At 42.0% G+C, this 17,683-nt stretch overlaps 1 protein-coding gene across 2 annotated transcripts in view; it reads left to right on the top strand.

Annotated features, from left to right (window-relative positions):
• The first annotated feature begins 8,076 nt into the window (after positions 1 to 8,076).
• Positions 8,077 to 17,683, top strand: part of efna3a (ephrin-A3a) — a 76,363-nt gene continuing 66,756 nt past the window's right edge. For both annotated transcript variants that reach the window (XM_085346524.1, XM_085346525.1), the window contains exon 1: positions 8,077 to 8,186. In XM_085346524.1, the coding sequence (XP_085202650.1) occupies positions 8,077 to 8,186 (110 nt within the window). The remainder of the gene's footprint in view (positions 8,187 to 17,683) is intronic.

Here is a 17,683-nt window from a genome sequence, read left to right as displayed (position 1 = left end):
TTTTCTCTCTCCTCTCCTCAATATTTCATGCCACTGAAAGTGCATCTATTCTCAGCGTCCCCATGCCCTACCACCTCCTGACTGTCAAAACATAATTTTCTATCATTCGACACCCCTCCACCTTCTTAACCCTCTCTCTGCCACTCGGTCTTCCAACAAGAGGCCATTACTGTATGTACGTGTATTAATGTTATCTAAGGTGTTGTTTGGGTTTATTTCGGACTTCGGACTAAACCTGATGCAGCCAAACACAAAACTGTCCTTTTGTTAATATGTACAATGCACCATATGTGATTTTCAGAGTTTTACTTCTCTCAGTTTCACAAAAACTACATGGCCTAAAAATTATTTATTTAAAATATGACTTTTTGTTATTTCAGTCCACCTTCAGATGAACTCTGGTGACTTGAGCCATTAAGTTTTTACCAAAACGTTCCTGCCGCCAGTCATGTCCATAATAACAGGTTTCTGGCAAAGTTGTAATTTGTTTCCCCCTGAGGGTTTCCATTTGGAAACCAGCATCAAATATTGCAAGGTGTATGGGTTACCACACCTATAACAAAGTGGGCTGTGACCCAGAACTTGGCCTGCCACACTATGCTGACACCTTGTTCACATTTCATCCAGTTTCATTATTTCTTTATTATGAAGCAGCATCTACTGGAGTTTACGTGTGTTCCACACATACAGTACATACCATAAAGGTATCAGCATGACTTCAACAGAGGGTCAAATAGAATCTGAGTCTCCAGTTTTCTACAAATCTCTGATGTTGGAAACGGACAATCTGACAAAAAACAAGGGATGACAAAAAAAGTAGGATCTGAGTATCTCTTTTAAGCTTTACTTCTTTGATTTTTACCAGAATACTTCACTGATGTGTGAACAATCACACAGTATTTCAGGATCTTGTTTGAAAACCAGCATTTCGGACCATTGCGTGTTCATTTATAGGTTTTTGACTAGTATATGTATCCATCCATCCATTCTCTGCCTCTTATCCTTTTACAGGGTCGCAGGGGGGGCTTGAGCCTATCCCAGCTGTCTTGGGGCGAGAGGCAGGGTACACCCTGTAACCCTAACCCTAAAGGTTGCCAGTCTGTCGCAGGGCTAACACATACACACAGACAACCATTCGCACTCACATACACACCCGCATTCACACACACCAGCCATTTGTTACTGGGCTGGGGGACAGCCGAACGACAGTCACCTGGTGCTAAATAACTATTATATTTAGCTTAGCAAAATAGCGTCACATAATTAGAAGGATTATTTCTTTGCATCAAATAAAACAACAAACCAGGCTAAAGCTACACGAGCCTGTTATGGTCAAAAACTGCGCAGGATGCTTTTGGTCTCGGTGGACTTCACAGGCCACAAACAGTAATGGTCCTTTCAAGCTATCTAAGGAAATATCATTTGCAGAATATCAGACCAATTTACAGTCACTTATGAGTGAAAATGAGGTCTCTGTTTCAGAATCAGTAAGTCATCATCTATCTATCCATGATATGTGTGCTATTTAATGAGGAAAAGTGGAGACTAATATGAAAAGTGGGAACCCATTGCAGAGGGAAACCCTGTAAAGCAGCCAGGATTTGCAAGCACTACAGTATAGGTACAACTGCTGGAGTATTAAGAATTAAGAAAAAAATAAACATGTAGTAAATTAATAAAAGCCATCAGTGACACTGAACTGAACATGGTGACTTTGTGTCCCAAAGAAATCTTTCAGTTTTTCCAGGCGCCGCTGGAGTTACACTGATGTACATTGTGCTGGCTGTGGGATGACTGGACACTGGAGAGGTTACAGTCTTCTTTTTAAGAGCAGTTAAGTTTGAAAATGGAACAGGGTGGCAGAGGTCCAGTTTTCAACAAGGAGACTGCAGTTAAAGTCCAGTTTTGGTGCTTTGTGTTTCAGACTTGTTACCCTAGTTTTCACTCGCTGGTTATTTGTGGGCAATTAAAAGGATTTTCAGGTTTAAGAAAATATTTATTTTGATTTGTTTTAAAACTGTTTTACTTACCTAGAAGGGTTTGCCAAATGGTTATTTACAAGCAGGAGGGAGTGCCAAAGACTTGGAGAGTATAGGCACAAACAACAATGACTCCTTGGGTGTTTCTATGAGATGCCAGTGGCTGTGATAACACATCAGCAATTGACGCCCTGGGAATGAATTGGGACGGCGTGAACCCCCAGATGCTGACATGCAGAAATGCTGGAACGCCCAGGGGATCTAAAGAGGTGAACAAACTTTGATTTATTAAGAGGCAGTGCACCTTTGAATGTCAATTCATTCCCTCAATTATTCCAGTATTTAATTTCTCTCTAAACAGATTGCTTTGACAGTTCATCTCCCTGCTTCTGTCCTTTACAACCATTTAGCACATCACTCTCTTCTCCAGGCCCCATCCCAGCGTCCATTTCCTTGCGCTGTCTTTTAATCGCAGCCTGATGCTGAGGAACATTATTCTTGATTGCTCGGCAGATGCCATTGTCTTGGGCTTATATCTTCACAATCACATTAGCCATTTGCACAGCTGGGTACTCACTGAAGCGAGGCAGGTTAAGCACTACACTCGAGGGGACAAAACGATGGTGGCCCACCTGGAGTTTGGGCAAGGCCTGTCCTCAGCTTCATGCCATTAACAAAAACACTGCTGGCCTTGCTTCCATTTGGCTAATGCCTCCATACCTCCCTTCCCCACCTTCCTTTTCTCAGTCTCAACATGTTGCCTCCAGATTTTCACCAGTTTGTCTTCATTTCCTTCTCTCACACTTTGTAACTTTCTAACAGTTTTAAACCTACAAAATATATGTTCATGACAAATAAAACAAAAAAGCAGTAGGATGAGGGAGGGTTGACAAGGTGACACACTGTGACACAGGGATACACACTTTTACTTTTTACACAGCGCTTTTTATTTGTCTACGTTACCAGGTTCAAAAGGCTCCTGCCTCTGCTGTTATTTTTTTTTTCCTGTCACACTTAGTTTATATTCAAAGTTTGACATTTCACTAGATTAACTGATTAATCAAATAAATTGTTGTTTACTGACACCGCCACTGGACATTAAACTCAATCAAGGCAACCTCATTTTAATCCATTAACATTAAAGCTGAGATAAATCCAGAATGAGATGTAGGGAAAAGAAGAACAGATGGGTGTAGAAAATTAGAGATAGCACAGATAGAAGCCAGGAGGAAGAATAAAGAGGTCCCGCTGAGGAACAAACCAGCACATCGTTTTAACTGTAATGTTGCTTACAATGGGAGTAAAGTAGGCTGAAGAATGAAATCAATAATGAGCGAACGAGGATGCATGAAAGCATTGAGGTTGATTGATGAGAAAAAATTATCAGAATAATCAATATGCCTATAGCTGCTGTTCATGAATTAATCACAAACACAGTCACAGTTAAGGTAACGAGCCGTGCTACTATAGTATGTATCAGTGCCTACAGCAAAACACAAGCTGTGCAGCTGCAGAGGCTGCGTGAGGCAATAAACACGTATAAACAGTGCAAAAGAACAAACGTGTTCAATAAGTTATGATACCGAGAAGCTTCACTCGGTCACATGATCAGAATACACTCTATAAATCTGCAAAATTGGAGCCTCTGGTGGTTGAGACGAGCCGAAACATATGAAATGTCTTTCTGTGCATTTTCCCCTCACTTTCTCTGGTACTGTGCGGTCAGGACCCGCAGCAGGAAGCAAGAGATCATTGGTTCAAGTAGAGGGGGAAGAATATGCTCCTCGTGGATACACCACTTCTTTCCTCCTGAGTGAGAGGTGACAAAAGGATGACAAATGTTGGAGTGGATGGAGGTGAGTGATCCAGGAGAGCTGCACAGATAGGTGGCGGGACAGAGAGAGGGAGTGGGGGGGGGGAGAGAGTTGGGGGAGAAAATAAAGTGATGGTACTTGCTCTTTCATCCACCCCTTTACTCCAGTCGCCACGGCAACATGCCCGGAGGGCACTCAAGAGAGGCGTCATCACTGACAAAAACAACAGAGAAGCGGGGAGTGAGTGAGAGCAAACGAGAGCAAACTAGACAGACGGTGTGTATGAATGAGAGATGAAAGAGTGGAAAGTAGGCAGCAGATCTACAACCGACTCAGGCTGCGTCTCCTCGCTCGCAAAAAATTCTGACCTTCAGGGACTCGGCTAAGAAGTGTAATGAGCATTCATTTATCATCGGCGGTAATTCAGATTAATGTTTGGATCGCTCAGCAAAAAGTTGCACCGACAGAGTCTACGACCATGTTTATGGGTGTGACTATCACTGATATCCCCTCCAAAAAGGGACACCATTATGAGATATGAAATTGGCAGAGTTAATCAAACCGAGGCTAATGCTTAATATTTGGAATTAACTGAGCCATTAATACTGCGGGCAACCATTAGGCTAGATAGAGTGGTTAAACCACCACCGGCGAAATTAAACAGGTTAATTAAAGTCTCCAAATTTTCATACGCTCCCCCCTCGGTCTATATTTCACTGTTTAACACACACACATAAGCACACAGATACACTCACACACACATATAATTACTCAGACACATGTGTTATTACTGTACTTGTAATGGCCTTGCACTCACTGTATTAATTTTCTAATATTAATGTGAATCTTATTTCTAGCCGTAACCTTAAAGGGATAGTTTACCCCCCAAATCAAAAATACATGTTTGTTTTTTTTCCACTGGCGTGTTGTGTTGTTTGTCCCTCTAGATTATTTTGGTGTGAGTTGTCCAGTTTTTGAAATGTTGGTTGTAGAACTGTCTGTCGTTTACTGAATATAATAGAAGAAGATGGCTAAAAAAAAAAAGGAAACTGGAAAAATGGAAAACCTCAGCAGCCTCAGCCGCCTGTCTTTTTCCACAAATCATGATCTGGCATTTCAAAAAAGATAAATCAGTTTGATACAGGAGCTGTACCATTGGGTAAAAGAAGTGTGTATTATATACCTATTGAAAGCACACAATCTCTGGACTTCACGAGCAAGGCTTGAATCTGACGTAGAGACTGAAGGACGCTGTAATCTCACAGTAGCAACTTAACAATCATAAGGCTGGCCCAACATTATGCTATATTTGATATGACTTTAATTTAGCAAATCAGACCTTAGACTTAACTCAGGGGCACAGATCAAAGGAAATTAGGGTCGTTTTCCTTCATTAGTGTCACCTGTTAATACTTAGCTGAACCCCTTTTGCCTTCAAAGCAGCCTTAATTCTTCATGCTATAGATTCAACAAGGTGCTGGGAACATTCCTCAGATCGGGTGACCATCTGAGTACAGTGAACTCCCTGTCATGTTCAAGAAAGCAGTTTTTGATGCAACCTTCAGAAGATAGATACAGTGTTGTCATAAAGGGATGGGCATGGTCAGCAACAATAGTCAGGAAGCTTGTGGCATTTAAAGAATCTTCGCTTGGTAATAAGAGGACCAAAGTGTGGCAAGAAAATACCCCCACACCATTACACACCATTACACCACCAGCAGCCTGAACTGTTGATACAGGGTAGGATGGTTCACCAAATTCTGATCATACCATTTGACTTTTGCAAGAGAAATCAAGTCTCATTAGATCAGACAATGTTTTTCCTTTGGAGCCTGAACTGAACTTTGACTCGGTTTTCTTTTCTTAGCTGTCAGGCGTGGATCTTCTGTGTCGTTTTCTGTTGCAGTAACACATGTGGCTCAAGCTTTGACATGTTTTGCAGTCAGAGATGCTCTTCTGTATTAGTTGTAGTGCGGATACACGAGCCTGCATGCAGCCTGTTTCAGCTCCTATTTTTCCAGGACTTACATCATTTCCTCTGGGACTAATAAATTATTCTGATTCTGATTCTAACTCTGTTATAACAAGTGGTTATTTGAGTTCCCGTTGCCTTCTTATCAGCTGAAAAGCAGTCTTTCCATTTTTCGCTGACCTATGACATCAACAAGATATTTTCTCCCAGAGAACTCCTGCTTACTATATTTTCTCTTTTTCAGACCTTTCTCTATAAACCCTAGAGACAGTTGTGTGGAAAAATCCCACTAGAAACATCTCAGCAGTTTCTAAAATACTCAGGTCATCCCTTCTGGCACTGACAACAATGCCACATTCAGAGTCACATAAGTAACTGTTCTTGTCCATTGTGATGCTCGGTTTCAACTTCAGACGATCGACCATGCACATGTTTACATGGCTACATGCACTGAGTTGCTACCATGTGATTGGCTGATTAGATATTTGTGTAAATGCGGATTTGAACAGGTATAAATCACTTCTGCATTTGCCTCATTTTTCAGACCAAGAGGCTACAACCATCTTCTATATACACTCTAAGGTCGAATATTTTGTGACCGTGTGAGTATTGTATCCCTCCTCCACCTCAGCTGAAGTTTGCAGATGTAGTTCACTAGAAGTAAAATTATTTCTGCATGAGACATCGCTTTTATGCCCACTGGCTTACATACCTGAAATTTTTCTAAAACTTTTAATTCCTGAGTCTTAAAGAAAATTCTTTTCAAAGCACTGTTTAGGATTGTGCAATTTGTGTACTCGTTGTGCATCTACACACACACAGAATGAAAAATATTGATAAAGAAGTCCTGAACACGATGGCGCTTTACATCAAGATGACTGAGCCCAGCACTAGATAGCTCTGTGTACCACTATTACAGTGTGGTGGCTTTGCATTAAACTTTCAACCATTTGTATATCAAACACTATAGCTGTTGAAATGTGAACAGCCTGATGATAATTAACTGTTAAACATGCGATAATGAGTCGTGAAGCAGCCAGAGGGGATGTTATTCTTACAGTGTGTTCTCCAGTTTAATCTCTCAGTAAACCCTGAACCTAATCTGTTCTTATGGAAACAGAAAAAAATACTTAAATTTTCAAGATGTGACCTGTACTGCATTTTTAAGGCCTGTAATTATGAAAGGAGTCATGGAAACCGTTTTATTTTAGATATCAGAGTTGTCACATTACCACTCTATATAACATACCGCATAAGTGCTTAAAGGAGCGCACTCTACCATATGGTCTGTGTCAAGGTTTACTAAAACAATACCTGATGAGAGGCTGTTGGGGGGAGGCAAAAAGACCAAAGTAAAGTAAAGGTGATTATTTTTAACTTGTTAACAAATGGGAAAATGTGACATCAAATAAGTTGATTTTTCATGTTTTGCCTATCAGTAGTAATTTTTTATAGTTAGGTACACACAATAAAGCAGAAAAGCTGGAGCAAACTATCCACTGGGTGCAGCACTGACTGATTGACTCTGACCTATTTACTAATTAATAGGTGGTGCTAGATGGGCTCTTTTGGAGCGGTTTTATTGTTTGTCAAATCAATGTCCTTTAAACCTAAAATCACCTTCACCTTAGCTTTAAATAATCAAATTCCTTACTACAATATGACTGATCCTTTTATTTTTACGCATATATTTTCATTTTCTTGTGAGACGGTGCATGTTTTGAGGGGGCGGGGCGGGAGAATAGATGGACATGTGGGCACATCTCAGCCGTCAGAGGGCGGGTTTGTAGCGTTGTGTTCGCAGCGTGTGGCTGCTGCTGCTACTGCTGCTGATTAGAGAAGCGGCAGGTCACCTACAGCTACACAAATCTCAACAGCAGAGGTCCAGCGCCTTGGATGCGACTCTAAAGCGCGTCGAGAACAATAAGCACCGACTTACAGCTGTTAGTTTTGAATGTGGTTCTTTCTAGTGAAAGAACTGGGAAAACAAAACAAAAGGTGTGACTTGAAAAAGTGCCCAGCGGGCACGCGTCAGAAGTCCGGATAGATTTGGCACAAGTAAAGATGCCCAAATAGGTTTCGTCGCAATGGGATTTGAGTTGAAGAACACGTAACCACTTACAAGTCACCCCGATTCAACCCGTTGTTAAGGTAACTGGAACTTGAAAAGGCGTATTTTCTTTCTCTTTTCGTCTTCTTCTTCTTCTTCTTGACCGCTGGGATGTTGTGAGTGACGCGTCGCCTGGGACAGAAGGAGCGGGGACGCAGAAGGAAGAGGGGGCACCAGAACTGGCTGAGCAGCGGAGGGATTATGGCTCTCGCAACGTTTTCCCTCAGCCTCATCACGCTGGCGCTTACAAACTTGCACCTTTCGAGAGCCAGCAATCGGCATGCGGTGTACTGGAACAGTTCAAACCTGCTGTAAGTGGTGCACTCTCTCCCCTTGTTAGCAAATTATCCGATGCTGGTCTTTGTCGATGCACACCTGTGTTGATAACTTGTTTACATGACGGTGTGAGCACCTTCTCCTGCAGCGACGTGCTTCTTTTATTTACAGCAAAGCCCTTGAACCACCACTGAAATACACCACAAGAGTTATATTTAAGAAATACGAGTTTATAATAAGATAATAACCAGTTGCAGTAGTTCATAAGTGTCTTCTTTTTTATCTCTTCAATAATTCCAAGCTTCAGATGTTTCCTTTGTTCCCAGTCATTTAATCCATTTGAGTGCAGTAATACATCTCCACTGGGAAACTGTTTTTGCGATGCTCCTCGTGTTCACCCTGCCTGTAAAGTGCCTGCTATATAAATATTTGAATCCTGTCTCACATTTAGACCATCTACTTGCTCCCAGTATTGAGTCATTGAAGTAGTTTTCATTTTTTTTTTTTTACCTTGCTGTCTGCTCGTCCTCCCTGCCCCCATTCAGCATCAATGCATTATTCACATACATCACTCAAACTTGAAGAAGTCAGTGTATATGTGTGGTCATTACAAATAAGTATGCTTGCCACACTCACTCAAACATACCTCTGACTTTATTCTCATCCTGTGATTCCTCCGGCATCTGTGAGGTTGCTTACCTCTGGTGAGCTTTCTCAGGCTCTGCTATCTCTCTTTCTCTCTCTACTTCTATAAAGCCAGCTTGCTGTGGGGCAGAGATCGATGTGGATTCTACTGCCTTTGTCTTCTCATTAGCCAACAGTAAATTTATCTTTCTCACATTCTTTTATCTCTTCTCCTCACACAGCTTCCCTCTTTGCCTCCCCCACCACCCCCCACTCCTCGTTCGCCTCCTCTATCTGTGTTCCTCCTCTGTCCATTTGTATTCACCTCAGACGCGGGTCTCTCCTATCGCCTCTCTCTATCACATACTTTGCTTTTTTCTTCCTTCTCTTATTTTTCTACTGTGTATCACCAGCCCGTCTGTCCCCCTCAATTCCACCCCCCACCTTTCTTTTCCCCTCTTTCTGCATCTCATTTCCGCCCCCACATCTGCTGCTGCTGGTCCCTCACTCGCCTTCCGGGCTCTCTGCTGGGGGCACACATACAGTAAACGATTGGAATTAGAAAAGTGGGGTGAATTTAAAAATAGTCATTATAATAACAGTTCGGAAACCTGATGGAAACAGTAAAGGTGATGTCGCAGCAGTGTCACTTCCTCATTAACATTAATGTGAGAATGGCAGAGTCACATTCACAACTGTTTCAGATTTATGACTACAGTTAATCCCGTCAGTGTGACATGAATAGAGAGGGGGTGTATTAACTGAGACTTAGTTGCGTTTTAGTGCTGAAAAAGTGCACGGGTTTTTGAGTGCCATAATCAACAGTAGTCTATCTATCAATTTTAATTAGTTGTCTGGCGTGTGCTCCATCTAAAATGATTTTCACAGCGTGGGTATGTTTGCTCGGTGTAGTTATTCATTACAGCGTTAGCACATTCGGTGGCTTTAAATTGACATTTATGTGTTAAAATGACAAATATGTGCACATATTGATGAATTCAAAATGCAGTGTGTGTGTTTGTGTGTGAGAGAGAGGCATAGAGGGAAGGAAGCAGAGAGAGAAAGACAACGTGCAGGTGTGGGTCTACATGCATGCGTGTGCAAAACCTTCTTTCTCCACAGTGAGATACAAATCTCTAAAATAATGCAAAAACTGACCCAGTTTGCAGGTAGCAGACAAATCCTCAGAAGCTATGGCAAGAATACTGATGGCCATCAAGCCTTAAAAGGCCCAAGGCTTGGAGCCATTTCTCCTACATGCACAGAAACCAGCTAAAGGCCTTGCTTGTTCAGTAACGCAGCTCTGTCTCTCATCCAGCTTTCGTTATAGAGGCAAGCTCAGGAGGGAGCAGTAAGAAATGAAGGCAGCAGGAGAGAGAAAGAAACCAGAGGCCTTTAGGGCCAAAACTCTGGTTCAGGCCTTAATGTTTCACCCTTGAGCGCAGCATTCAGCACAGATGGTTACGGCACAGCTGCAAGAAATGGGATCACTTGGAAGCCAAGCTGTTTGTGCCAAAGCCATGAAAATGGCTTTTTATGATAACGCTCAGCTAGAAATGTCTTGCTCTGGTATACTGAAAGTCAAAAGTGGATTGTCACACAGTGGATTCCTCAGTAATACTGCTCTGTTTGATTCTTTTCAGCTTTTCTGAGGTAAACAACATCAGATGATTTATTATTGCTTTTTGTCATGCCTCGCACAATTTGAAACGAGATATCCCGATTATCATAACCCCAAGAAATACCTCGGAGTGCTTTGATTACCGCCCAAGCCCGTCACGACCGCACTACCCCCCATTAGAAAGTGTTGGCCTCAGCTTCCACTCTCAGCAGTGTGCCTGGCCAACTCGTTACAGATGTCCCTGCTAATGGCTGACTGAGGCAAGAAAAAACACACACGCAGGCCATTAAATCATCTCGCATCTGAGGCCATCTGCCAATTAGAGGGGGGAGATGTGGAACATCTTGAGAGCATGCCGGAGCAGCGGTGCACTGCGGTAGCCTCGCCTACCCGCAAGCAGCGTCCCATACTCCTGCCACCTCCTCCCATCAGGTGTCTGGCCTCGCTGGTTTCACAGGACGCATCTCCATAATTGCCCGGTGTGATGTGGGTGTGATGAAAACAGCAGCGCAGCTTTCATTCAATCTCCCACTCCCTCACTAAGTCACATAGTTCGTCTGCTAATGCTTTTAACTTAGCAGAACACCAGAGCAAAAAAGTCTTTGCATGGGTGTGTGAAGGAATACCAGAGAATTGCGTTTGAAAATGTGCCACACGTCTCTTTGCTAAATCGCCATTCCCTTGCCTGCTCAGCCAGATGAAAGCTTTCTTTCGCTGTTTGTGGCCGATACTTAGTGATTTACAGCTCAGCGTGTTTTATGCTACACATTATGGACTGATTTGGCCCTGAAATGGTGTCTGTCAAGCCCCTGGAACACACACACACAAAAGAAAACAACCCAATTCCCCACAGAGTATATCTGGTGCTACAAAATAAATTATCACCTTGACAAATAGCTTCCCAGAGAGTTCGAGGAACAGCGGCCCGGTGATCAATGTTGAGTCAAGGTGCCGTCTTTCTCAACAGGCTCATTAACCACCAGGTCGGTTTTTGTGGGTGTGTAGACCCAGCTAGAGTTGGAGGCGGTCCCCTATGGGACAGAGGAGAACCTGGTGCCCTGTAGGAAACACTTTGTAGATATTAAGTTGCAGTAAAGGCAATCATTACTGAGAAATGAAGAAATGAGAGAGAGAAGGATGGGAAAAAGAAATGTCAGGTAATGGATAAGGACATTTCAGAAGGTAGATGGAGAAAAAGCAAAGGCTACAAAGTGTGAAGAATAGTACTGTAAGGAAGAGCTGGCTCTAACTGAGAGATTGTAATAGAAAGGAATGGAAGGTGAAGATGTTGGAAAGGTGGAAAGCAGAGATGTCTTTCACTAGAATAAAGCAGTGGAAAGATTAATTAAGTCGGTCAAAAGTCAGGAAGGGTGAAAAAGAGCGCAGGCTTTGCCGGATATGGAAGTTCGGTTATTTGGCTGAATGTGCTGTAGCTGCTGTTTTCTGGGGAGAAGATACCCACAGGAGTTGATCCGTGCTAATGTGGACACAGGCTGGGTCATTCATGTGGACCAGTGCTCCGAGACAATAGCTGCTGCCACTCACCTGCCCCTCGGCCCAGAGAAACACGGCGACGCATATGGAGCTTACGGGAGACAAGCAGATTTGCTACCTGATTACATGCACGTTCGTCCGCCTGCAGCTCTGTCTCTTGGCTGTCTTGGTAATTTTGCATACAAATGCATCTTATTCACCGGCGTTCAATTTGTTCTTTTGCATTCATTGTACCACACAAGCGCCTCAAACAGCAGTAGATAGTGGGCTTTTTTTCTCCTTGGTTGCAGTTATGTTAAATGAGAGGGAATGTGTGTGAATAACACTGATTGAAAAGTGAAATTTGACCTTTTGAGTTTTTGAATTAATCATGTTCCTCCATATCTAAAATGGAATATTCCCCTCTCCAACTATTCAGGTTGTTTGTTGAGATATGAATGCTTTCCATTTCGTTTGTTTTAGACATTTAGAAGATTAGTTTGATGAGCACTGCTTTTAAATGGACGACTAACTTAGTATCATCGCCCAGCGCTCATTGGAAGTGAAGTGGTGGAAAGTGGTTAAAGGTTACTGGTCTGCAAAGCTGTGTTCTGACCATTTTTAGCTTGTTGCAATGTGGTATGAGTCACATAAGTGGATGGAGAAACACTGAAAGGATATTTAATGGCTCTTATAGATCCAAGAGTGGGTGTGCAGATCAATACATTTATATGGTATGGGAAGGTGAATGGAACCTGGCCAAACAAAAATACGAACTGGTTGCTTTTGGAGCAGCAATCAATCCGGGTGCATCAGGTGATCAATTTCCAAATGCATTTTTAATTTGATTTTGTGGTGTCCGTAAAGCGCCGTGAAGCATTCGGCGCTAAGCTTGGGAAGCTCAGATCAAGTATTGCCTTGGAACAGCATGCCTGAGAATTGATTATTATGGGCTTGTCAGTCACTGCTCCGGGGTTCATGCTCCTTAGAGGCCTTAACTATGTTTGTGTGAAACAAGGCCTTGGTATAGCTTCAGCAGGAGCTCCAGAGAAAGCAAAGGTTAGAAAAACACGAGTGCAGGCACGGATGAAAGAAAAGTAGCCTATGTGTTTTGAATAAATCCAAGACTCAAAGTAAATGCAACTTATGCACCTGTGCAATTCTTTCACAAGATAAAAATGAAAAACCTTTATCACAACGTTCTCCTTATGCGCATATTTTATAATATCTACTCTCATCTTTTTCTTTTCTTCCAGATATGAAACATGTGATTTAGAATTCTTAACACAAAGAGTGAAATTTAATATATTTAAGGGACGTAATTGCAAAAACAAAAATAAAATGGCACAGTGTTCATTTTTGGCCACTGCTGTTGTTGGGCATAAATCACACTCTACCAAGCAGTTTGATTAAAGCCAACATGCAATTCAACAGATTTGAACCAAGGGAAAAGTCTGAAAACATCAGCTATTGTTCTGTTACAATAAAGTCTCCCGTCTTGGTGTTTCGGCTTTTTTATATCTATTCTGATCCTCCTAAAGGTCCAAAGCACTCCAAGCCTGCTGAGCTTCATTTTAATAAGGAATCTGCAGGTGTGGTGGGCCATTATAACCCGTTCATGAGCTCTGATGGGAAGCTACCTTGGGACTCATCTAAGAGCTACCTCAGGTGACCTGGAGTGCTTTTTTCCGTGGAGGAGTCCAAGGGAAAAACATAGTTAGGCTCTTCATATGTCATCAAAGGCCATTAGCATTCCTGCACTCCAAGCTTATAAAAACTGCACTTAACTGGCAGTGGGAACCCACAGGAGATCCCAGACAGGTAGAACCAATTTCAGACTCAATGATTTGAATGCAAATGCTTTCTACAAAGAGGGCTTTCCAACTTCAGAATGGCAACTCCACAGTACATTACACTGGGAGTCTGCACCGCAGTGCCCGTTACCCACTGGGAAATTACATTGCTGCTATGATGAAAATGGCTGCCATGTAGGAAAAAGATCAAAGCTGTTGATAGGTGGATGGTCACTGGCTGGAGTTTGATTATTTGGGAAATGGGCCTTGTTAAGCTACATGGCCAGGAAAACAATATGGCAGCCACAGCAGTTGGTCAAAATAATTTGTTTTTTTATTGAAGCAGAAGGCCTCTTCTGAGGTATGGCAATTGAGGCGGTATTTTGCACCAACTGGCGCCCTCAGAGTTATCAGTGTCCTTTCATAAAAAAGGCAGCGAGCGAGGACACAGGTTTGTGCTCTGTCATATCTTGTTCTCTGTTCATTCCCTTCAGGTCTTGAGCCGTGACAGGTCTTCCCTCTAATGCTCTTGGGTGCTTAACAACAGCCGTGTTACGAGAAGTGGAAACTGTCCTCACAGCTTAGTGGATGATACGGCTCCAGTATTCCTTTTTATGTGAGGGCAATTTCGGATATGGGCAGCGTAATAATTAGATATTCTCTTATAATTGAGATTTTTCCTATTGAAGATGTAATTATATGAAGGTCTAAGACCCTTTGGCAGCCGTCGTCTCTGTAATAAGAATATTTGAAGAAAATTGAAATCTCTCTCTAGTGCTCTGTGCATCCAGAATGACAAAAAGTAATTTGACCTCTCAGCGGCAGCCGCCGCCGCTTAATGTATCCCTCTTATGTTGTTAGAGGGAACATTTAAATCAGTACATCTTCAAGCGAAACTGCTCTATTACAAATATGATAGCAAAGTCGTTAAAACTTGAAAGTGTGGCGCAAGTGAATCGGAGGGGAAGCTGCCTACTGGCAGAAGTAAAGGTTAGATTGTTGTCAGGAACCTGGAGAGCTGTGCTGCGCAAATTTAAACTGCGGAGATATTGAAATGCTGTGCTTGTTGAGGTAATTACGTTGGAGGTATTAAATAAAACCCTTTTTTTCAGGGAACATCCAGCTTTTGAAAAATATAGTACTGTACACGCAAGTCAGTATGCAGTGTCCACATCGGATTGCTGGGAAAGAGGTCGAATAGACGCATTAGTCCTTCTTGTTGTGTTTCTGTTGTGTTGAGGGGGACCAATAAACAATACTGTGAAAGCTGAATGTTTTTGAGTGCTACATGAGTTCAAAGTTACATAAGAAAATAAATGAAATCAAATGAAATAACAGTTAATATTAGATATATTATATTAGACACACAGGTGATTACTTTTTCAATTAAACTGAAGAAATGAAGTGAAGCCTGCCAGCCAGTTCAGGCAATCAACTTGAGCTGCGCTGCTTTGTACACAAATGGCATGGCTCATTCTCCTCATGAACACTGGATACTTCCTAACAGTTCAGTTGTCTATTTAATGCTACAGTCACACTACAGAAGACATTGATTGGACACTTTAGCACAACCATAATTACTGCAACTATGTGCAATTAGTTTTTTCATTGAAATGTTTGCCTTGAAGACAGGGATTATGACAGGGTCTATGACTGGTGACAATGAGCTGCTGTCTTCAAAAGTGACTTTGCATCAAGACAACATTAAAATGGCAATAAAACAGAGTCTGTTTGTGATTCAGTGGGGTCAAGTTGGCTATTAATGTGTTAATTGTGATAATTTGTCAATTAACTTTGGTAAATCTGCAAAAATTGCAAATCTGTTGCAGTGTTTGGTGTGGTTGTGGCTTAAGAGGTGGAGCAGGTCATCTACCAATCAAAAGGTTGGTTATTCAATACCTGGCCTCTCCAGTCTGCATGTCCGTGACACTGAACCCCAAGTTTCTCCCGATACATTCACTGGACCATGAATGTGTATCAATGTTAGATAGAAAACACTTAGCCATAGAAAATAGTGCTTGTATAAAATCTTTTGTATAAATGGGTGATTGAAGCTTGAAGTACAAAGCTTTGAGTGCTCAAGCAGAATAGAAAAGCACTGTACAAGAACCAGTCCATTTACAATTTATTTCCTATTCTAAATCTTTTACTGTCATCGTGTATAGAAATTCACATTAACTACTTAGTATTCCAGAGTCAGAATCTGATAGATTTGAAACAGGAATTCCTCCACAAATAGTGACATAGATGCACCACGATGGGATTGGCAACCTGTCCCTTCTCCTTGTGATTGATCATGGTCACTCAGAGTTTCAAACTCTGGTTGTTGCAACTACTTGGAGTTTGTCTCCAAAAGCATAATAAACTAAAGCAGTAACCTATTTTTCCTTGTGGCAAAGATGTTGCCATCCTACTTTAGTGTTACTAAATCATAATGAGGCTCACGCATGACCACATACATGGATTAAACATTATGGCTGTGGTATGATTTTGACAAAGAAAATTGAGAAAATTAGAAGAGACAAAATACCTCAAGCAGCGTTCTCATGTTGCCGTACATTTAATTGCTGGGTATGCCATATGTGTGGCTTGCTGTTGTGGTTGCCAGTCACAAGGCAAGTAGTCTGAGCTTTGACTAGTTGTTGGCATGAGCTTAGCTGGCAACCTGTGACTTACTTTGATCACTACAAAATTCTTGATTTAAATAAACATGATCTGATTGGCTGGCACTTGAAAAGTTGAACTTTTCGCAACTCCAAGCAGCACAAACAAAGCATGGTATCGGCTCCGCAATTCAGTTTGACAACGTAAGTCATCTCCTTCAATGTGAATGACAGGCGAGAGCGTGAAAGCCTGAAAGATGTGCATGTGTGTTCTGTACAATACGGATTGCGAGAAGTGTGTCACTTTCTAAAGAGGGAGTTCTTGCAGGGTAGCAAGACTTCACTTCAATAAAGAGGACTGCTCATAGATCTTTTAGTAGGTGCTTTATTGAAAGAAAAAAATCTGATGCTGTGAGATGTCAGGCCAAGTTCAGATGGTGTTTGTTTCCACATAATAAGAAGCAAACCCCAAACCCTGAATGCTAAAACTGAAAACCAAGTACTTACCCAACTGACAAATAAAGAGCAAATTGAGTTTGGAGCCTACAATCCAAACTGTATTCTGCTGCTGCAATGAATCATGTGAAACTTCAGCTGTCTGACTGAAATGAGGCTTGTTTAATCTCACACTCATATGGATGAAAAACAGGGTGAAAATAATCTCCTGCTCCTCAGACTTAGCTATGCCACAATAAAATACTTGTGCAATTATTTATTAGAGACAAATGGGCAAAAATACTTTAATGGTTCAGACTTTTATGTAATATAACAGGAGGTACAGTCAGCAGATCAGCAGACAGCTCAGTGGTACTCTGCTCCTTTCTTTGCACCCATGTTTCCATATCTTCAACCTCATCATTTAATCAGGTCTCGTGTTGGTCTGCATAAAAAAAATACCTACTCTGAATTCATTTGCCGCCTTGATGTGTAAATCCAGTCATGGTTAATGCATGAGCGACGGCACATGCATAATTATGACTCTGTACTCACACACCTGCGTTTTTTTTCCCCTGCACTTGGACAAGACATGACTCAACACACTGCCGGCGTCCTCCGTCACCGAGGGTGGGAAGGTTGGTGGTGGCGAAGGTGGGGATGTTTCAGTCCTTTGCTCTCTCCTGATCAGTTTGAAATGTTGATGAGGGAAATAGCTCTACATCGCAGTCTGTTATTTGCATTTGTTAAAGCTCGGAGGATGATTTGTAGAGGAATAAGAAGGGGTGGCGCCCTGCTTGTTATCGCAAATTTTGATTAAACTGTGCAAATCTCCCCTGGCTATGTACCAATCTGCTGCAGTGCTTTGTTTGTTATTTGGTTGGTTCAGCTGCTTTTCAGCAGCTTGGGGCTATGTACAGCAGACATCTGTGAGTGCTGCCCCGATGACCATAGTGTTAAAGCTACATTTCTTACTTACCGTG

This window comes from Diplotaxodon limnothrissa, linkage group LG22 (genome assembly GCF_057381915.1).
Source record: "Diplotaxodon limnothrissa isolate DT_005_m linkage group LG22, D_limnothrissa_male_GT1.1, whole genome shotgun sequence".
Classification (NCBI taxonomy): domain Eukaryota; kingdom Metazoa; phylum Chordata; class Actinopteri; order Cichliformes; family Cichlidae; genus Diplotaxodon; species Diplotaxodon limnothrissa.
Note: the sequence above shows the minus strand (reverse complement) of the source record. Positions and strands in the feature narration are given on the sequence as shown.